The sequence below is a fragment of the Cavia porcellus genome, unplaced genomic scaffold, assembly GCF_034190915.1.
Source record: "Cavia porcellus strain 051 isolate PalLab524CR breed Dunkin Hartley unplaced genomic scaffold, mCavPor4.1 scaffold_2, whole genome shotgun sequence".
Taxonomy (NCBI): Eukaryota; Metazoa; Chordata; class Mammalia; order Rodentia; family Caviidae; genus Cavia; species Cavia porcellus.
Genome location: NW_026947485.1, coordinates 54687243 through 54710542, shown reverse-complemented (window position 1 = coordinate 54710542; position 23300 = coordinate 54687243). Strand labels below are relative to the sequence as shown.

Here is a 23300-nt window from a genome sequence, read left to right as displayed (position 1 = left end):
GAGATTATTACAAACCAAAACTCCTACCGAGTCATTGGCTAGTATACTTAAAACAGAAATTTCTGAATATTTATAAAGCATGCAATTATGTATCAGAATTCATTGGGACTTACAATTTTTGACTCAAATTTAAACCTAGATATACAGTTTTTAGCACAATCAGGCATTCTAAAGCTGACAGAAAGTAACTGAACCAAATTTAATAATGTGAAATACCAATTAATAAGGCTAAATTACATAATTCTAAGATACACATTAATCAAATATCTTTAATGTATTCATTTAATGCATTTTTCTAATATTTTGGAATAATCTTTTATTCTAATCTTTTTGAATAATAATGGCTGACTGTCATACAGTACATAATTACAGCACCTAACTTTTTTCTTAGTCTGGAAAAATTCTTTTTTGGAGTGATCATGACACATTCTAGACTCCTGGGATAAAGGCAGTGCTTTATGTTTCAAGCAGTGGTTTGCTCTTATTCTGGAAAAATATACCCTCGCATGTATATATAGAGACTCATATATAGAAGTTGTTACTTCCTCATCCTTCCTAGGGGATCATCCTGCAGTGAAATAGCCCCCAAGCACATGTTTCAGAGAAAGAGACAAGTATTCAATCAATTGAATGACAGCCTATCTCATGATATTGATAACTTTCTTTAGGGAGCTACCCTTAGCTTCTGCCTCCAAAGCCAGATTGGAGGGAAAATAAGAAGAAAGACTGAATTTGAGATAGTGTGCAATTTGGACTTTGAGGTGGCATTGATGTACATGTATGTGTGTGTGTGTGTGTGTGTGTGTGTGTGTGTGTAAGCATAAAAGCCAGGCTTAACTAAATGTATTCTCAAATACTTCAACAGTCTTCTCAGAGCCATAATTTTCCCTGAAGCAGCAGTGGTGGCAGAGGCACTCACCTGAATGAGTCTTCATTGGCAAGACCCAGGGAAGATTTAAGTACGAGATGAAAAATTTTTCTCCAAGGTATGCTTCTGTTTTAACTCTGAATGTCAAGAAGTTCTAAGTGTTAAAAGGCACAGCTGTTCTCAGTTATGCTGGGGAAATACGAGGAAAAAGGTTTCTTCCACTCCGAGCTCCCAGAGGGAATCCTGTGTGGTCTCCACGGGGAACAGCTGTGGGCGTCCTTCTCAATTACTTGTGAGGTAGTGGTCTGCCGAGCCAAAAAGGGCTGGCAGGATGCTCAGAAATCATTTCTATTGTTGGACTAATGGGATTTAGTGTCACAAAAATTATATTAAGTAACCTTACTTTGCAAGCAGAGCACATATATATGTATATATGTGATAGATATATATATACACACATATATAGATATAAGTATTTAAATGATGCACTTTCACTTATCATTTACTAACAATTTTCAATAAAACAGCTTATTTTGAGAATTTATTTAAATTAGTGCTTTTATTTTACCCACAAGAAAACAGAAAGTACTTGTCAGAAATATACCACAAGCAAATAAGAGCCCAATATGCAAGTTTTTGGTGGTAAATTCCATACCAAATTTTCAATAAAACAGTCATCTTTGTGTTCCCCAGGACTCCATATATGCTCTTGCAATTCTGTTAAAATATTCTGGTGTTTTTTTTGTTGTTGTTGTTGTTGTTTTTGTCTTTCTCCACCTATTCATTTACCAGATTGTTACTGTGCATCCCCCGAAGTCACCTCTTCCGCCATTCCTTGGTCCTGTGTCTCTATATCTGCCAGAGGAATAGAGAGGTCTAAAGCTTGTAAGCATGTGTATCAAAGGCTTTCTCTTTTTTTTAAAGCATTCTTACACAGAAGAAAAATGGCAGGATCCAAGTTGCACATTTCCTAATAAATAACTCAGAAATTTCTGAGTCATTGGGACACATTCCTTGTCTCCCAGCTCCTTCCAGTTTAGTGCAATGAACATTCTTCCCTTTACTGTGGTGGTGGCGAACCTGTGGCACCTCTGCCAGGGCAGGTTGTTTGTATCTTTAGAAACTCTAAAAAGATCACCATCCCTGGCCTAGAGTTTCCTTGTGGAAACTAAGTTCCTTTTTCTATAGCAAAATGCCTCTTCAAAGGCCTTAGAAAGTAGGCCTCGAGGCATTCTTAATAACTTCTACTCTAAACACAGAAAAGCTCTCTTCAAGGTGTCTCCCACCAAGCATTCTAAGAGTGGAGTGGTTCCCCTCCCTATGCAAAAATACTATTGCCCACGAAATGGTAAACCAGAAAAGGAGGTGGAGGTGGAGTCTGCTCTTTTGTGTCTAAAAGCCGGGCATACGTTCTGGGTAGACCTGCCAAAATGCCAGTCCACAGCCTACGACCCAGTCAGCCTTCCCCAGTTTTCACGGAAGATCCACATGGGCAAGAAAGGACAAAAAGAGAAGTGGGGAAACAAAAGTTCCAGGGAAATTAATTAAATATCTTTCCGTAGACTAGTCAGTACAGGACATGTAAGAAATTTCGTGGAATAGTTAGGATCTACCCCGTGATTTCTGATCAGTCTCCTCTTGTTGTTTCATGCATTTTAAAACTAAAATTGTAATAATTTAATTATTAGGTAATACTAAGGCCTGGCATGTAGAAAACACTTAACAATATAAATTTTAAATTCTACTTAAAGTTTGCTACTATCTAAAAGGTAATTTTTATCCTATGAACAAATTTCTTTAAAACATTAAATAATTTTAGTTTTTAAATGAATACTTTTCAATGTAGAAATGTAATTTATCTGTGTAAAACCATGGATAATCATACTATACAAAGATAAATGACTTTAAGAATTGTGATGCACATCTGTGTATTTCTTTGCTTTGTTGTTGTTCATTTGTTTTGCTTTTTATATTATTTCTTTGGTTTTTTGTTTTTGTTTTTGTTTTTGTTTTTTTGCACTGTTTTGGTGATCAGAGATTGAAATGAAGAAAGGAAAAATTTATTCCCTGAGGCTGGTTTTGGTGACCACATCAAGCATCATGTCACAAAACCAGAAGCACAGGATCACTGGATAGTTTCTTCTTCCTTCCTGAAGATCCACCAGCTAACATTCTGCTTTATAAAATTTGTAGGGACAAAACCAGACTTTATTATCTGGGTCTGCCTTATTTTTAAAAAAGAGTATAAAATTGTGCATATAAAATAAAGCTAAAAAATGAATATCAGAATGAGAAAAATTAAAACATATTTTGAAAACCTAATAAACATAATAAGCATAAAAATGCAAACAAATTTCCATTCTTATTAATAACTTCTTCAAACACTACAGTTAATGCTTTTTTCCTACATTTTTGGTTGCATGTTTTTTGAGTCTGAAAGTTATATTACATAACATTTTGTGTAAATAAAACAGGAAGACTATTAAATTTTCTAGCATAGTTGACAGAAATCTTTCATTATTAACGATAATTTAGAAAAATTATTTTTGTTTTTATACTCCTCTGATGTCAAATTTTAAGACTGCCATTTCCTTTATAAGCTTTAAGATTTAGAGAATTTTCCAGAGACTATTTTATTTGAGTATGTATGTTTTAAGATCAATTATTTCCAACCTCCTTTTAGCTAGATCTAAAATCTGGAAAACTCCTGCAGTCATTCCTGTTCCCAGCTAATACACTTCCCCTGGGAAAAGTTACAGACAGAAGGTAAAGAGAATCCTATTTTAGTTGACACAAAGCTCCACATCTGCAAATGTGTCAAAGAACTATATTCACAGGAATTTCTAGGGTTCTTGCAAGGACTGGGAAATACACAGTCAGCAGTAACAGGAGGCATCAAACTTTATGCTTCACATTTTTGTAAACTCATTTCTGTGTTGAGAGTTGTGCTGTGGCTCATTAAAAGCTACACCCTTGAAATTTTCTTCTCAAGCTGATAGTTTGGGAACTTGGGCAGAGTAGTGGGGATCCACAAAGCTTCATAAATGGATCTCTTGCCGAATCAAAATTATTTCAGTAATTGAGGTAATACATTTAGTAATGATTTAAATTATGGTTATTTATATCATAAAGGCAAAGAATAATAAGCAGTTAACTTACCAATGGTAGTATTTCCTTATGTTTATATGGTATTTTAAACTTTTCAATGTACATTTCATTGTGCATTTTCATAAAGGCCTATGGTGGCTTTCAGCCACTAGTAAAAGTCCAGATAATCCACGTAAATGTGGATTAGTGAAAAATACTCATTAACTCACTTATTTACATAGATGAAAACATGCGTTTTCATGTGTACACAGACACAGCAGAAAGTAAAATTTGTCCTTATGTAAAGACATGTCAGTCTGCATACACAGACTATCTCTATAACAAAATGAATTAGATGATTATAATTAAATTAGATGAATGTCAACTAATTTATATGGCTGCTTACAAATTAGTAATCATTAGTTACAGCATAGTTTAGAAAACTTATTCAGTTGACATAAAGTTAAAAAGTTCTCATACTAGTGAGGAGAGAAGAGCAATAAAATGATTAGTTACAAGAATATGTATATCTTAATAGTGGATTATCACTGAAAAAAAGTTTAAGTGGTAAGAAAATGTGTAAGTCAGTATTTTTTTAAAACTTTATTAAAAAAGAGAAAAGTCAGAAAAGTAAAACAAAAAGCAAAACGCATAAATAACAACAGCAGATTCAAAAAATAGCAATACGGGTCTTCAAAACAGAATGAAAGAAATTTAACAATGGTTGTTATATTACATATTGTTTGCTTTTTTTCAAATAAAAAGAATAATATTGAAGAAAATAGAAAAACAGAAAAGAAGGGTAGAACAATACCAAATTCAAAAAAAATTTCATCGTAGAATTGCTAGTTGTTACATTTCTCGTTGTCGTCTTAAAAAATAGTTGTCAAGGTTACAAAATCAAAAAATAAACAGTGGTTAGACACTCAAACATTGATAGTACAAATCCTTCTGTTCAGTGTTTCAACAGAAATTCAGTAATGTGGTCATCTATCTTACACACTATACATACCGCTGTACTCTTTAAAGCATTTTCCTTCCCTTTCGCTTTCACAGTGTCTGTTGTACTTTTTGGATCCCATTATTCTGTCAGTTTTTATTGTTTCTTACATTAGAGAGACAATGTGATATTTACTCATGTGAGTCTTGTTTATTTCACTAATGAGGATATTTTCAAGTTGCCTCCATTTACTATGTCTGAGTATTGTTATTCTAAAAAGTTTCACTTCAAATAAAATATACAAGTAATGAAAATGAGAATATTTATAAAGATCATAAATATTTTAATGTTTAAGTCAAGTCAATAATGAGTTAAGCCATATCACTGATTATATTAACTTATAATGAATATAAAATTATACATATAAAATCAGATACAAATAGAATATTGATTAGAATGAGAAAAGTTAAACATTAAGCATTTTGAGAAGCTAACAAATATATTACAACATAGATAACTAGCATACTTTCAAAAAGACAGAATTTCATTTTAGTTTTAACTAAGAGAGCAATAAATCAGCCTCCATATTGCTTGTTGACCACAAGATATCAATTATTTTTTTTATTTTATTTAAGGAGAAAAAGAGAAAAACAGCAGAAAGGGTACAAGTTATACAGAATTTCAGAAAAAAAATAAACAGTAGGAAATCACTAGTTACTGGATTACATATTGTCATCTTAGAAATATTTGTTCAAGTTACAAAATTAAAGCATATAAAGTAGACATTCAAACAGTGAGACTGCAAACAGTTCTGTTCAATGATCCAACAAAGCTCAGTAATATGGTTATCTATCTTATACACTTAAATATACATGCAGTTATATCATTTAGAGCACTTTGTTTTCTCTCTTTTGTACAATGACTGTTATACATTTTGGGTTTTATTACTCTCACAGTTCTTATTACTTTTTTGGAAGAGAGTAAAACCAAATGTGACATAACAGAACAGAGTCGGTCAAATCAAAAGGGAGGACATAATGTGAAAACATAATAAGGTGATCAACAATGCTTACCATAATGCCTCCCGCTATCTCAAATAGAATTACCTATATCATCAATTATAATAAAATTGAACAAAACAATAAAGAACGAAACCAACAAAACCAAAACATGGGAAACATCACAGGTCTTCAAAAGTAGATAATAGTCAACCAGAATGGGCGTCATAATGAATCCCACTATCTTCACAGCTGTTGCCTAAACTTTTGAACCTGGTACTATCAAGCAAAACAGAATAGAGGAACATCAGTCAAAACAAGATGGTGAGAGCAATACAGGGCTTCAAATCAAGTTAATAGAAAATCAAAGTGGGTTACTATAATATATCCTGCTATTTTTTTATTTATTTTTCCCTTAATTAAAAGGATAAAAATAAAAAAGTAAATAATAAAATGGAGATTGAGATAAAAGAGGGCATAACAACAAACTGGGCAGATCAAAATATAAACATTTAAGCAAAATAGTGTTTCACCACAAGATAATTCCGACATAAAAATAGTTACCATATTGTCTCTTTCCTTGAAATCTTTGAGTATAACTTCGTATACTGTAGCATCAAATATATCAAAACAATGTAAAACCATTCAAGAGAATGACAGTATTACAGGGTGTTTAGAATCAACAAACAGAAAATGAACAATAGTTTCTGTATAATCTCCTTGTCTATAAAAGTTTTTGTTTATACTATCACATATAATAAAACCCAATAAGATACATGTTAAGACCTATGGAGACAGAAGAACAAAAGCTTGATGGGACTTCAAAGCAAGATGATATTAAATCAGCAGTAGGTATTATGATGTCGTTTTTTCCAAAATAGCTGTTCCAATCATCCAATCTTCTCTGCCTCATTTCTGTTGAGCTCTTTTTCTGTCATTGGTTGTCAGTTTGTCTTCTTCATTTTGTTTTCTGCTCCATTCATTGTGGCCTCTCTGCCACTATTTCTGAAATCTTCGTATTTTTCTTTTTTAGAATATCCTGCAGTATTCTCTGTAGAGTTGAATTGGTGGTTGCATATTCCCCTAGTTCCTCTTTATCCTGGAGGCACCTTGTTTTTCCATCAATTTCCAGGGATAGTTGTGCAGTATATATCCATCTTGGCTGGAGGTTATTATCTTTCAAAGCTTCAATTATTTCCTCCCACACTCTTCATGATTTGATGGTTTGTGCTGAGAAGTCTTCTGTAATTCTGATGGCTGTTCTCTTGTAAGTGATCTGTTTCTTGTCTCTGACGGCTTTTAATATTTTGTTCTTATATTGGATTTCTGGTATTTTGATTTTTATATGCCTCGGTGTAGCTCTGTTTGGGTTGTAGGTGGCTGGGGTCCTGTATGCTTCATACATCTGAGTATCTTTACCTTTTGCTAAATTAAGAAAATTCTCCTGGATTATTTCTACGAGTAGCTTTTGTAGTTCATTTATTTGTGTCCCTATCTCTTGTTTTATGTTCTTAATTCTTAAGTTATAGATCCTCTTACCATCTTCTAGTCTTTGTATTATTGCTGTTTGTTTCTGTTATTTTTAAAAAGTTTTTCATTTCATGCTCCCATATTCCAAATCTGCCCTCCAGTTCAGATAATCTATCCTTAGTTTCTTTCAAGCTGTTATGCCAGTTTTCCATAGAGTTTTTAGTTTCTTGGTAATCTCTTTGAACCTGCTTCACATATTCTATTTTCTCCATCAAACAATTCTCCCCTTTTTTTCTGTTCTTCCATTCCACCATCTGTTTTTTTCTTGAGTGGTACTTAGCATTTCTCTAACTATTCTGCTTATGTCTTGCTTCAGGTCATTAATAATAACTTCATTCCTGAACTCATCTCTGAGGCTCTGGAGATAGTGCTTTGTGTCTATTGGTGCCGTCTGCTATTGCCTTTTTCTCAGGATTGGGGGACGAGGAGCCTTTCTTGTTGTTCCTCTCCCCATATTCTTTGTTCCTTATATACAAGTATATATAGGAGGCCCAGCTTCCTTCCCTGTCTGCCACAATCTGTTTGAATTGCACCGGCTAGGTGTTCCCGCCCACCGCAGCACACCAGCAAGTTACAGACCAGGCAGCCTATGCGGGGCCCACTGCTAGGGTGCACCTCCAGGTGCTGGAATCTGGGTTGTGCTAGCCTACTGGGTCTCAGCCAGCAGCGTCACTTAGGCTAGGCACTGCTCACCAATCCTGCTTGAGAGGAGGATATGTGACTGAAGTCACTACAGCGCCCTGTTCCAGCAAGTCTGTCCGGTCCCAGAAAATCCTCTGTTGGAACCTCCTAGATCGTGTAAGAGTCCCAGTTTCCCTCACTCACTGCAGGTCGATGCACGGCTCCCCGCCTGTCTGCTCTCAACTCAGTTCACCAATTCCCGTTCTCAGAGCTTTCGAATGTCTCTCTCCCTGACCAGCCGATTCATACACTGCAGTGGCGGCAGGAAACCCAAATCGAGGCTTCCAATGGCGCGGGCTCCAGTTTCCACACTGAGGTTTTATCTGTTCCTGTTATAGCACCAGAATTGCATTCCCAGTTGGTTTCTCTCAGCCCAGTTCGTTCTTGGGTCAGCAGGGTATATCTCCTCTTTCTTAAGATTCCTCACTCCGCACCATTCCTGGATTCTAAGCTGGGTCTCTCAGAGAGCCTCCGTAGCTGCTGCTATCTGTCCGCCATGTTCTCCCGGAAGTCAAGGCCACCATATTTTCATTCAGATATCAATTATGTTAAAGTAAATTAAGTTATGATTGCCTGACTTGAAAGTACAAACAATGATTCTGTTTATGAAACACAGAAAAATAACTATTTGGTCTATTCCTTTTGTGCAAGTAATACTATTCTTAACAGGGGGATGGAGTTTTTCCCGTCAGCTACCTATTTTCATAACAAGGTATAACTTGTTTGAGACCAAAGAAACAAAAATCAGATTTTTAAAATGCTACTAATGACATTATAATTCTAAAAACATAATCTCAGAACACAGAGAAACACCTACAAGTGTTTAACAGTAACAGCAGTGACTTCAAGATAGTTTTAAGTTTGGATACTGAGTTTGCTCAACATTAAATACACATATACTTTAATTGGGAATAAAGTAATTAAAAGTACTTTTATTGAGAGAAAAAAGCCTGGCTTCCTTTTATCATATCAAACATGATTTTAATATTGCAAAATACTCTGAACTCTGCTTTGTAAAAGCCTGACTGAAAATATTTTTTAAAAAGCTAAGGCATTTCATAGTCTGTGTTACTTACCCATAAGCCCACTCTCTGGAAGCAATAGAAGTATATACAGGTGGTATAAATCAGTAAGTTACTAAGATGAGTATTGTAAAAGACCAGACAGAAAGGAATTCTTATTATACCCTGTTTTTAAACCCACAGAAAAGCAAGTGTATTTGTAAGTAAAAACAAACTTTTACCATGAGTTCTGTTGTGCATGTAAGTTAGTCATCTAGTTCTATTTCCAGTCACTTACACATAGACAATTTCATTTCCCCTCCCTAGGTTCTCATTTGGTCATTCTGACTGACCCTTGGTGTCACTTCTGAGGAAAAACTTGTCCTTGAAAGGAAACCTACCCCACCAGAAAGTCTCTATGGAACCCAGGGCCTCAGCTGTCAGTTCAGTTGGAGGAAGTCAACTTTTGTCCACAATAAAACAAAACAAAACAAAAATCTGTATGTACTTCATACGAAATAAAATTGTATATGTTATGTGTAAATACATACATATGAAGGAGAGGAACTGCTCCATTAAAAATGGTATGACTAGATCTTTTCACCCAGCAATTATAAATTAGTCATTTAGTACAGGAAATCTAGTATCAATGAAATGTATTGATCATTCAACAACTTTATTTTAAACACTAATTTGAACATTTTTCCTCACCAAAGGATCAGCATTTCAGGGACTAAAATTAATTGCTTAAAATGTCATCTCTTCGTGTCTATTCTCTAGTAGAGATGTTAATTAGGAGTGAAACAGCAGGAAAATAGGTGTAGCATGCCACTATCATCAGTCTCTAGTTATTTCCAGCATACTCCGAGCTGTATCTGCAGATGCTGAATTAAAGCATGTGAAAGAAGACAGGGAATATAATTGAACAGTGTAATATGTGCCATGTTCAGGCCCTGGGTTCAATTCCTAGCACCTCAAAAAAAAAAAAAAAAAAAAAAAAGATACAGGAAAAAAAAAGAAAAATACCAAAGCAGACTAAAAGGCAAAGCATAATAACTAAGTTTTAAAAATTCTATTAGAAGTTCACAAATGATATTAAAGTTTGTCTATTCTCAAATAAATGCTAAACAGCTTTTAGTGACACATATAGAATTGTCTGCCTTTCTAATCAGGAGATTGTTAAAATCATAAAATGGAAAGGCATTTCTCCATTCCCAATGTAAAAAATAATCCCAGATAGCATAACAACTGATTTACAAAAGAAAAAATTTAAGTGGATAATACATATGTCTACAAAACTTCAAACACATTTGTGATATAAATGCAAAGAAAAATTAAATGACATTTTCCTATCAAATTACAAAATGTTTAATAGATTACACAATATTCTGCTTCATGTACAGCAGCAGTTGTCAAGTACTGCTAATGGAATATAAACCATTAAAGTATCTCTAGAAACACTGTAGCAATTTATGGTGAATGTAAAATTAGTGATATATTTGATCCACTCCTGCATCCCAGTTTTAAGGAGATAATCAAACACTCATGTGAAAAAATGTCCTATTTAGTATTATTCATGTAATTGAAATAAAAAATTAAATGCCAACAAATTAATAATATAAAAACATTTATTGTTTGACTACATCATTTTATGAACTTTACCCATTAAACATGAAGTTCAGGAAGAAAAATCTTGCAATATGGGAAAAGACAATATAATGAGAAGAGAAATAGCATCTAGATAAAGGAATCATACTGCCTATTAATGTTCCACACATACCCATGGAACCTCTTTTTCAGTAAATGTGCATAGAATGTGCCTTTTTTGTTGTTTTTGTTGTTACTGATACAAAATCCCTACACCCAAAGTCAAAGGGTGAAAAGTTTATTTAGTTCACAGTTTGTAGAAGTTTTAGTCCATAATTGGCTGGTTACAAGGCAGGGTGGCATTGCAGAGGGCAACAATTATTGGTGGCTGAAGATAGCAAAATCAACCACTGAACCTTAATAGCATCTTTCTGCCCCTTTTATATGTTACGTTGCTGTGATTAGAGTGGTGGCAATCTGATCAGTTGACTGATCCAGCAATCACCCAACCTTAATCCCAGCATTGCAGCACCTCAGGAAAAACCTTGACTGTATGAGGCTTTGAGGACATCTAGACACAAACCATAACAAATGATTATGGCAAGTATATTCATTTTAAAAATAAAAATAATGTAAAAATATTGAAAACTTGTATCACTATGACTCTAGACTAGATTATCATTAGCTTGTGTTTCACCAAAAATAGGCTTATATGCTTTAGTGTCCATTTGGGATATGGATTGCTCTAAAAATAAAAAGTGAGCTCTTAACCAGCACCAAAACACTGGTAAATTTTATTCATGAATCATAGATTATTGGTAGTGATCAATTAGGACACAAAACAGGGAAGAGAATCTGAGCTGAAATTCAGAAAGGAACAAGCCAGACCTGCACCAGTTCCCAGAAAAGTAGGTCTGGTCCAAAGGATTAGCTGAGAATCCACAGTGGCAGAGGAGCACCCAGTGTCTCCTCACAGGAAGAAAGGACTAAAAAATTAGCTCAATGTGGGCAAAGCCAGAGTCACTAGTTGGGAGAGACATATGCTTCAGAAAAGCAAGACTTTAGACTAATATTTCCTACTCATCTCACATTCTTCGTTCAAACTATTATCAGTTTGTACAACAGCCTTAAAAGGCAGTCTCAACATTATTAAAATTGATAGTCACCACTTTTTGTGAATGTGCTCAAGGAAAGCAATTATTCCTTCTGCCCTTTCTTTTAATGTAATTGAACCAAAGTACCACTAAGCATCTCACTTCCTCCATTACACCACAAGTTTTCTTCACTACTTATGTCATTAGAAAGCGTTTCTTTGTTTTCTGATTATTTCCCAACTATTCTAGGTTCTTTGGACCTGAGTCGATATTTTAAGACAACTCTTTGCATAACTGTAACTTTGGATCTTTAAAAATTTGTCAAGAAAGTAGATCTATGTTAAGTGTCAGAGAAGCAGTCAAACATACACACACAGGTAGCAGGAAATGTTTGAAAATGATGGACAGGTTTTTGGTGCTGACAGTGATCATGGTTTTCCGGGCATATACTTATCTCAGAACACATCAAGTTGTATACATTGAATATCTACAGTGCTTTGCTTATCAATTATACATAGTAAAGCGATTTCAAATAAAAGAATGCTCTTACTGTTGAGAGACTAATAGGAAAAAAAGAGTATGGAATTATCATTGTTTTCAGGGCTAATGCAAAATAAGTTTTAGTCTTGCTGATCCACATAAAAGTGTTATTAGGCTTACATGCAAACTTCTCAAGATAACCTTTATGTGTGGCAATAGGATGCATACTCATGTGGAAACATGATGTGACCGTAGGGATAGTATTTAAAATACCAGTGACTATATTACTTTAAAAAATGAAAAATCAAGAGACACTAACGATAGCTTGGTTTTCACTCCTGAAGAGGAATCTGTGTAATAGCCTTCATTGTAACACTGAGTTACCTTTTAAGATTTTTTAAAAACAATTATTTATAAACTTTCAAATGAGTGTAAGGTCACCTTATAATTTTTGTCCTATGTATTTGACTCATTGGAGACAACCTTTTAATCTGGAAGAAAGTTGCCATAGCAGGAATTCTAAAGTGAGAATCTCTTGAGCTATTTCTTAATTTCCTCTGTTACAAATGACCACAAAATGTTGCTAAATAAGAATACACACATACACAAGCAGTCTGTATTTAATCCAAATGAAAACTTTAGGTTTAGAAATCTAACCTTTCATAATTAAAAGTCAATCACTTAATTTCCAACAATCCATATTATGTTTCCAAAGGGCAGAATCAATAGAATATTAAGTGTACATATTTTGATATACACACACAAATTTACTTGGCATATAACCCTAAAAGAAGAAAATATCCTACTTTGTTTACTAGTTTATAGATGTTCTGATCATAAATATGTTTGCTAGATTTCTCATCCCAAGAAAAATTTCTTTCTAGTGCACTGGTATTTTATACATGAACAGTTTTGAGGCAAAACTCAATTTATAAAATTCCCCTCCCAAGTGACACAGAAATATACCTAGCAATACCTGTATGTAAATCAAAGGAAGGTTGTATCACTTTTTTTGGTCAGGTAAATAGATTGTCATATGAACTTCTGAAAGTTTTATAAGTCACCTCTTTGACTCCTTGTGAGTTCTGAAATGCCAATATCAACCAAAATTGGGCACAAAGATTTTTATTTTGTGTGACTGTTGTCTTCAGTTAGCATGAGCTAGGTTTCAAACAAATAAAATCATACTTTGATAAAGCATTTCAAAAAGGAAGAACAGAAACTGCTCTAGAATTGTCATCAGTCCAAAATACCATGTAGAAGCTGAGTAAAATGAGAGATGATGACAGATTTCCACCTGATTGTTCATTGGTTCCGATCTGCTATAGAATATTAACTCTAACAAAATATGTTTGGGAGGACTGGAAAAATAGTCATATCTGTCTTAAACAAATTGCTATATCTTTTAATTTTAAGCCCAGATACCTCTAGAATTACAAAGACACAGCAGAATATTACATTGGAATATGATGAACTTGTATATACAAAAGACATTGACAAAACAGACTTGAAAATAATCTCTGAAGGAGAAATAATTATCAAGTTATTAAACGTGTATATTTATTGCGACCGTGAAGTAAAGCAGTTTTCAAATTGGAGTAAATAATAGTAGCCTTTCATGTTTTTTTTTTTCAAATTGATTGTTCTTAGATGCATGCTGTTTTGATTGATATTTGCACTCCTTATATATTTCAGAGTACAGAATAGCTCAGATATTGAGGAAATGTGACAGTATCTATTTGTTCTTATGGAGGAAAAAACATTTCTGTTTCTACCATCAATTTGCAGGTTTAAATTTAGGTAAGTTCCATAACATTTCAAGATCACAGTCTCTTATATGCATTAGATGTAACACATTCTTTTAAGATTCTTCTAAGTTACTAGCAAATTTAAAGAATGAACTCCCTGCATTCAGTATTTTAGAAGAAAATTAAACAGTAATTTCATCCTATTTACTTACTCTCCTATAATACATCTCACTATTGTAGGGGTACATTCACGCTATTATACTATTACCATATTTTATGCTACTTTTCCTGGCTACATACATGCTACTCAGTTTTTACTTTTCTGAAGGTCAGCTGCAGTCTATTTCAAGTTGGAAGCGTAATAGCATGCATGTGCTTTTATCAGTAGATCATTCTAAACAATAAACACCAAGAATTCTACTTTTGCTACACCTTGAAGAGACATAGTTCATACAAAGGCAGTTCGACTACTAAGAAGACTATAAAAAATGCCGACAAGATCAAACTATAGACTGCACAACTTTTCTACACGTTTGTTTTACCTAGAAAAAAATGTAACTTTGAAAACTGAAGTTGCCTACATAATAAGTTCTGCAAGTATTTAGGTATATGTTCTTAAATAAACCACATAACTTGTAATATTCTATATCTTTCTATATATAATGAGTACAGTTGTTATGAAATATGATTTATATCTATTAGCATTAATATTTGCATGAGTCCTAGAAGTTATGTAGCTTTCATGATTTCAGTAATGTTTCTTTTTCAATATTCAGTCAATTTTCATTAAATATTTTCTATTAGGTTTTATTAGCTGTTTGTTATCTTAGTCCCAAAAGACTTAAGTGTAATCAGATAAGCTAAAATTCCAAAGAGCATTCTACAGTGTCAGCACTTCATATATATACTCTCACATACATTTTAAGTTAATTTTTCCTATTTTTATATATATAGAAGAAAATTATTTTAGCCACTAATCTGTAATTCTCAGTTGATTTTGTGTGTGTGTGTGTGTGTGTTTGACCATTTTGATGAATCAAATCATTCCAATCTGAGTCTATTGTGACATTCAATTAACAACATGGCCTCCAGGTAGTCAGACAACTTGTATTCAAATCTTTATTTACATCCTATTCAACTTTCAGTCTCCGTACATCACTCTCTTCATCAAATGAGGTAATTGCAGAGTTTTATAGTTAGAATTAAGTGACAGTAAATGTGTAAAACTATATGGAAGACAATAATTACTTGCCAATATTTTAGAAGGTGAACTGATGATTTATTGCCAAACCCAAATATAACTATCCAATGCCATTATAATTTGAGTTTTATTTCTACTCTTTTCAGAGACTAACTATGTGAATGCCCTATAACAAGTATGAGAACAACTTTGGCAGCTTAAAGTGTAAATCTGATGATCATCCTATTTTGATTCCCCATCACCAGCTGGTGCTTGGTATTATTCCAGAAACCTGGTGAGAAAACTCAGGGATTAAGTGAAGAGCAAAACAGTCTTCAAGCTCAAAGTTCATAAAGACAAACTATGAGAAAACTGAAATAAACTCAAAAAGAAAAAAATACATCGAACATTGAAAAAATGAAGACATAGAAAATGAAGATATATTCAAAATGCTTTTCTCAAGTGACCACAGTCTGGGCTCAAAAAGGTGAAGTGAACTAAATGTTGATAATGTGTAACAAGGTTATGTTTTAATACCACGTTAACTGCTTCTTTCAATTCCTCTAATAATATAACAGCAACGAAATATGTAGGTAAAAGTTTGAGTCAGTACTTTTCAGGAGCCTAAAATATACTTTGAGTATTTTCACAGAATTTAATTAAGCTAACAAATGAATTTGGGCCAAAAAATGATTAGGCCTTTAAAGCCAATTCTTTTAGCAAAACATTAGTAGCAAAGCCAGCATAGTAGAGAAATTGTCAACAAAACATTTTTCAACTAAAAATATGAAAAAAGCTTCAGTTTTATTTGGTGACCTAAAAGTAACAAGCCAAATCATTGGCATGTAGTTCAAATTCAAAGTACTTATTTTAAAAATTTAAATATGTATGCAGTTATAACCAATAAATGCCAACCAACCAACACTCTGTGCATGGAAAATGACTGTCATAATATCAATATTTAAAGTTCAACTTAATTTTTCAACTAATTATGACCAGTATCTTTAGAATCAGAAGACACTTACCACCTTACTCAAAAACAAACAAAACTGAAGACCTCTACAGAAGGTATGCCAGTCCTCAAAAACCACATGAGCATCTTGAAGAATATGTATTGATTCAAAGGAACTGACCCACTAAAATGAATTAGATAAAATATAAAAATTCAGGGTTTCCTGTTAGAAATTATGTTTTTGAAAAAGAAATTTATTCTTTTGGTAAAAATTTCAAACATTGTTTAACTTGAAAATCATTATTTTTCATTTGGCATTTCCCAAATTTCTAACAAACCTATAAATTAGTGATTTTATTACTGTCTCACTCACCATGAACTTTTTCCTGTATTTGAGAAAGAGCTCTTCAAAAAAATTCTTATTTCCAAAATGGGACTCAACAAGGCATATGCAAATCAGTACATACATGACAGGAAAATCACAAATGCAAATACAAAGTAACTAAATTATAGCTTAATGCCAATTATACTTTTAGAATAGTTCTTTCAAAAAGTCAAACTATCCCTTTAATTAAATGGCATATTTAAAGAGGCAAATGAGAGTCAGAATACAGGATTTTATAATGAAATAAGTAATGAATAAATTCAAATCTCCTAGCAGAATCATTTAGCTCACAGTCTGTAAAGTCAGTTGCACCTATAAAAATGAGACAAATGCATGGCAGTTTGAAAAGAACTCAGCCAAAACATACTGAAAGCATTTGGACTCTCCATGATGATAAATTCTAGCTTATAAATTATATATCTATGTAAGAAAAAAATTCTACAACATTCTTAAAAAATATATCCAAGGCATATGTGCATTCTAAGATAGGCATTATAAAAATGCAATTTTAACAATGAAATGCTTCCTGTAAAATATGATCAGATTACAATTTTATCTATGTGTTTGTGAGTATATGTTGTGTGCTAACAAGTTTCCATATATTATTCCATTTTATTTACTCTAGTTTACCAGGAAAAACTGAGAGAAAAGAAAATAAAAAAGGAAATGGAAAATGACATATATTTATTGTTGTATGTCAAACCTTTATTGTATTTGCAATATATAATGATCTCCATTGTTGCATTTAAAAAAGAAGTTTTTGTGGAGTCATAATACATGTTTTTCATATAGTTCCTAATGGTATACTCAAAAAATAGTGAATATGTAGCAATAAAATATTATCTCAATGGTCAGTACATATTCCAAGATTTTAGTCTAACATTACCAAATAATTTAGCATGCTCCAGCCATCTACCTGGCTTTGTAAAAGCCAAAGTGCTACACCACTTTGTTCAAGATCGTTTAACTCAGCAAGCTTGGTTAGTGAAACACATTCATGATAAAATTCTAATAAAAACAGAATTTTTGCAAAATGAAAGATTAAGAGTAAATATTTTAACTAAAAATCAGAATTCTGTGTAGTATTTGAAAATTGTATTGATACGCTTTCTGTTGTTGGGCCAAAACACATGGAAGATACCATTTAAAGGATAAATGATTTGTTTGTCCCATGGTATCAGAGGTTTTAGTTAATGATCAGCTGGATCTGAGAGACTCACAAGGAGGAAGGGTTAGCAGGGGACTGTTTCTAATCTTATGGGAGTCAGAAAGCAGAACACAGAGCCAGAGAAGAAAGGACCAAGGACAAGGTACACACCAAGATCACACCTTCATATCCCACATGGACAGACTCAGATTTGTGCTTTATTAATTTCCTAGGTGTCTCACAAACCAAACTATTTGATAATCAAGATTAACCATCACCCCTTGTTAACCTGAGACCTAAAAACATCTCCTGAATTTACAATCACCAAATAGAGACAATAACAAGGTCAAAATTCCACTTAACATAATATAATTATTTCACATACAACTGAAAACACACTGTTCTCCCAAAGTTTGAATAGTCCTAGCATTACTGAAGAGTCTTAGTGCGAAATCTCTTATGAGACTCAAGGCACTCAGTATCAGTTAAAAAAATTTAAAAATAAATAAATAAATAGGACAATAAAGAGATGCACAATACCAAGATACAATATGCAAAGGATAAGTAAGCATTTGCATTCTAAAAGGAAGGAATCAAACTAAAACAAGATGAAAACTCAGCAAACATTAAACCCTGCAAGGCAAACATCAAATTCTGTCACTCCATATCCAGCATTTGGGACACGTGGTGGCATAATATAAGCTTCCAAGGGCACTACCCCTGTGGTCTTGCTGGCTGAAGCCTATAAGGTCTCTCTGTGGGCTGATTCTGCTTATGGCCCATAGCTTTAATTCATGATTAACTTGACAATGGAGAGTACTCATCAAAAAAACATAGTTATCAGATCTTTTAAATACGAGTATTCATATATATATATATATCCCAATCTTAGAGAAGTAACTTAGGACACTAAGCTATGACCTGTCCAACTCCTAATTATCTTTTCTTCACCCAGTGGTCCAGTGTTTGGAACTGAATACAGTTTCTTTACCTCAGCTACAAATGTGATGGCCTTAGAAAGGCTAAAGAAACAAAGTAAATATCATTTCAGGAAAAAAGTTATAATTTATAGACAAGAAAGACCAAGGCTAAAAAAAACTAATGGTGAAATTAAAATGGGTCACTCTATTGGCTATCAAATTGAACTTTAGAAGAGATAGAAATGGGATCAGTCTTGCTACATCTTGAGCAGTTATGATGTGTAGGAGACAGATTAGGCAAATAATGAAGCTGTCAGGGAAAGATGTACAGATAGCACTGACATCAGCTAATAGATGACCTCTCATGTAAGACCTTGGGGCGACCTTGAACCATGACCATTGGGTGCTAAATATAGTTATTAGTTTTTTGTTTTTAGAATTTTTACTATCTTATCATTTTAACCTCTTGCTAAAAATATTGCTTTATCAATATGCTTTGTGGAAACATCATTTCCCTGCTGTGGTAAGAATATCGTGAGGACAAACATTTAATAAATGTTAATAATGGTTAACACTTGCTGAATGCTTGGCTAAGGACTTTTAGCACTGCATCTTATTTTGTTACATATTATTCGTTATTTTACATTTTATGCCTGATGTAAATAAATTTCAACAAGGTTATCAGACACCTCTGCAATGAAGAAAGAAGCTCGTTTTAACATGGTAGTTATACCCTCTGATGGTGATTAAATTTTTCCTTATGAAACCTTGTGAAATAACTCTCTTCAACAAGCATTTATGATGATGTAAGCATATGGAACAATTATGCACTACTTTTGAAACTCAAGTTTACTAACCTTGAGGTCAGCATTCTATCAAGAAAAACATGCTCTATTTAGTGAAACAAAAGATTCTTATTTTTTAAAAATTATGTTCTAGAAACTGATGCTCAAGTCAGGAGAGGAAATTGCCTTTGAGGATAATTAAGGATAAGAAGAAATTTTATTAGAGTGTCTCAGAAGTGTTATAAGGTAAAATGTGTGCTGAGGGAAAAACCAGACCTGAGATTATATATTTGTACTAATAATAGGAAATAAACATTTTTCTTGAGGATGTGGTATTTGCCATTAGGAAAACAAAGGACAAACAAAATAACAATAATATCAATGAGATATGCTTATAATCAGATTTTTTTCAAAGGATAAAAATGAAAATGCAATAAGGCATATATGGCAGTTTTTCTGGGGATGTAATTGAAAGACTTAACCATCATTCAAATTCTTGGATTTGCATTGCCATATTTTCATGTGTAGAGCACCTGATTTCAAAGGAAGTTCATTTGATTTTCTTATTGAGTATAAGAATCTACCTATGACCCCAGAAGTTGACAGAAGACCAGATTTCTCAGTGTCATCCATTCCTGTTTGCAAGATCTTCAGAAGATATTTAAGACCATCTACGAGGAAACACTACGATTCATTATAGGAAACATGGAATTGTCTTCCTTAGATGTTCTTCACGTGATCATCGTGTCAACAGAACTCTTTGCAGGAATTACAGTAAATGCATTTCTTCTAATTGTGAACTGTAATGATTTCATCAAAGTCAGAAAGCTAGTACCACTGCAAATTCTTTTAATATGCATAGCATTATCCAGACTGGGTCTTCAGATTGTGTTAATGATGCATAGTTTAGTCTCTGTATTCTTTCCACACAAATATGAAGACTTTATTTATAGTGTAAAAATGATGTTCATTTGGATGCTTTTCAGCTCCATCAGTTCCTGGTTTACTACTTGCCTTTCTGTATTTTACTGCCTCAAGATTTCAGTCTTCACTCAGTCCTGCTTTCTTTGGTTGAAATTTAGAATTTTGAAGCTTGTTCTCTGGCTGCTTCTGGGAAGCATGCTGGCCTCTTTGAGCACAGCAGCTGTATGTATTGTGCTAAAAGTCCCTCAGGTCTTCACAAACGTCACAGAGGAGAAGACACTGGTTGTTGTACAGGACACTTATGAATTTCTTCTTCTTAACTTGACATTAATACTTCCTCTAACTATATTTGCAATCTGCACTTCTGCGTTGTTCATCTCCCTTTACAAGCACACTCATCGGATGCAAAACAGACCTCATGGTTCTTCAACTGTCAAGAAAGAAGCCCATATAAATGCATTAAAAACAGTTGTATCATTCTTTTGTTTCTTTATTGTTTATTTTGCTGCCTTCATGGTAAATATGACATTCAGAATTCCTTTTAGAACTTATCAGTTCTTTGTAATGAAGGAAATAATGGCAGCATTTCCTTTTGGGCATTCAATTATAATAATTTTGAGTAATTCTAAGTTCCAACAATCATTCAGGAGAATTCTCTGTCTCAAAAGGAAACAATGAAGATAAGAGGGACTGGGAAATACATTTTTCCTTGATATGGATTCAATGGATTTATTTGTGTTTTGTGTGTTTACTTTTCCTCCCTCTATGATAATTTCTTATCCACCTTTCACCAAAAAACTCATGGGATACTAATTCTGATTTTGAATGGACAATATTTCTCTCTATCCCAGGGCTTGTGTACTCAAAAATATTGTGATGGTAATACATTTTATTAACTAGTGTCTGTACTGATGTACCAGTTTGTTTTAGAAATAAGAAAAAAGTCCTAAGACTACCTGCAGCTAATCAATATTTTAAATGGTGTATCTGTCTTCCCAGGTTATTGGAAGTCTTCTGGTTGAGATAGTGAAAACATTTTGAAATCAACAGTATATTTTGGTAGTTTGGGGGCACTTAGTTATTTCAAGTGATACATTATTACAACCCATATCCTGTGTTGAAATTGTGTACCATAGCACAGTACCCAGTGATACTGATTTAGATTTCATTTTGCTTTGAACTTCAGGTGGGTGGATGATAAAGAATGAATTGAGCTTCCTTGGATGCTTCTCACAAAATAAATAGTTTCAACCTCTTGAAGTAATAAACTCAGTGCCTGAGTAGATGTAGGGAAGGCTGTAGAGAAGTGTCAGCAGGCTAACATGTGACAACTGGGGATACTGTTTCCTACTGGGAATCTTGCATGGGACATGGCAGCAGCAAATCATCTGAAGATCAAAATAAAAGCTTTGGAATTTGATGCTAAGTTTGAGTTGATTCTACTGTTTAAGAGTCAATGACTTTGGGGAAAAACTATCTTTTGCAATAATACTGTTTATCTCTTAGGGTACCAATTTTAATCAATAAAATCATCTTGAACAAATAAATGTTGATTTTTTAACTGTAACCAATTATGATTAAAGTAGAGATGTGTGTATATGTGCGATGATTTGCTACAGAAAATTTAGAAGAAAGAAAAAATGTAAAATCTGTACTAGCAATTCTTTCATTCATTTCTGAAGCAGAGGTTCTCAAATTAGAACAGATGTGAAAATATCACCAAGAGAACATGTTAAAATAGAAACTGCTAGGTCCGCTTTAAGGATTTCTAATTCATTAGGTTGTGGCTAAGGTTTGAGAATTGGTGACAAGTCTTCACATGATATTCTGCTGTGTAATACATGTAATTTTATGGGTCTGAATTTACATAAATAAATATGTTAATTTATTATCCTCTCTGTTAAGCATAAATATTTTCCTTTTCATATGTGTTGTTTCCCACTTGAAAATTGTTCTAATCGTAAAGAAGGCAATAAAAATAGAAATTAGAGTGTTTAACTATGTGATAGCATTAGTAATACTACTTATTACTTCTTCCTGGTAAAGAAGCTTTGGCATTATTTTCTTCTTCTGAATGTAATATAAGATATATTTTATTTCTCTAACTTACAGAGTGCTTCAAACTGTAGCTAGCCTTATACGATAAAATTACTACAATTCACTTTAAGTTAATTCAATTGGATGAATATGTTGTTTAATATACAAAAGTATATACAATAATCAGTGTGTTGAAGTTTTCATTTGCTACAATGTTTTAGCATTTTGTGTTTTGTGGAAACTGAGTAAAATTTTAGCATACGATTACAATTATCTATTTAAGGGAAAAATCATTGGTGGTTCTCTATGTAATGTAAGTCACTTAGTTATAAAATAATATTTCCATGTCAGAAAATTCTGAGACTATATACAAGAGAGCATTAAAGAGAATTCCAAGGAGTAGTTTATGCTGTTTGTTCATCCAAATGCCCTCGTCTCTTTTTTATTAGGTACAATGCTGTCATCAAGGATAATTGTTACTCTTAGTCTAAGAAATTTTCAGTAATTTTCAAATTTCAGAGATCTTCCTCTCATTAATTATTGCTATATGTAATTATCAAGATTGGTCACTTGACCTTTAGAACATCATCTCTTGGTTCGTTATTGCAGGTTTCAACTATTTTAGCCAATTATTTACAATACTTTTGAAACAAGGGCTATGTTCAAATGTATTTTAATCCCTCCAACTGATAATAGTGAGCTAAACATAAACAAGCACATGAATATAAGTTTTTGCTTAAGAGCCATATCCATCTACATGAAAATAAATGTATAAAATCAGACAGCATAAGGGTAAGTTGTTTCCAAAAATTAGTCAATTCAATTTTAATATCATTTTCATGAAAAAAAATACGTAAAATTGAACACTAGGGAAGCAATACAGGAAATTTAATTTTGCTTTTCTGTTTATAAACGGGGACAGAATTCTAAGTGGTGCACTGCTCCCACCTAGTGGA

General features: G+C 33.2%; 1 protein-coding gene across 1 annotated transcript; it reads left to right on the top strand.

Moving 5' to 3' along the window:
• The first annotated feature begins 20088 nt into the window (after nucleotides 1-20088).
• Nucleotides 20089-20985, top strand: LOC100729834 (taste receptor type 2 member 9-like). Its single transcript, XM_013158189.2, has one exon. It carries the CDS (start codon nucleotides 20089-20091, stop codon nucleotides 20983-20985), a length of 897 nt encoding a protein of 298 aa, XP_013013643.2.
• The last annotated feature ends 2315 nt before the right edge of the window (nucleotides 20986-23300 follow it).

Bases quoted from the DNA above. Each gene is read 5' to 3' on its own strand.
- LOC100729834 (XM_013158189.2), top strand. From the start codon at position 20,089: ATGGAATTGTCTTCCTTAGATGTTCTTCACGTGATCATCGTGTCAACA.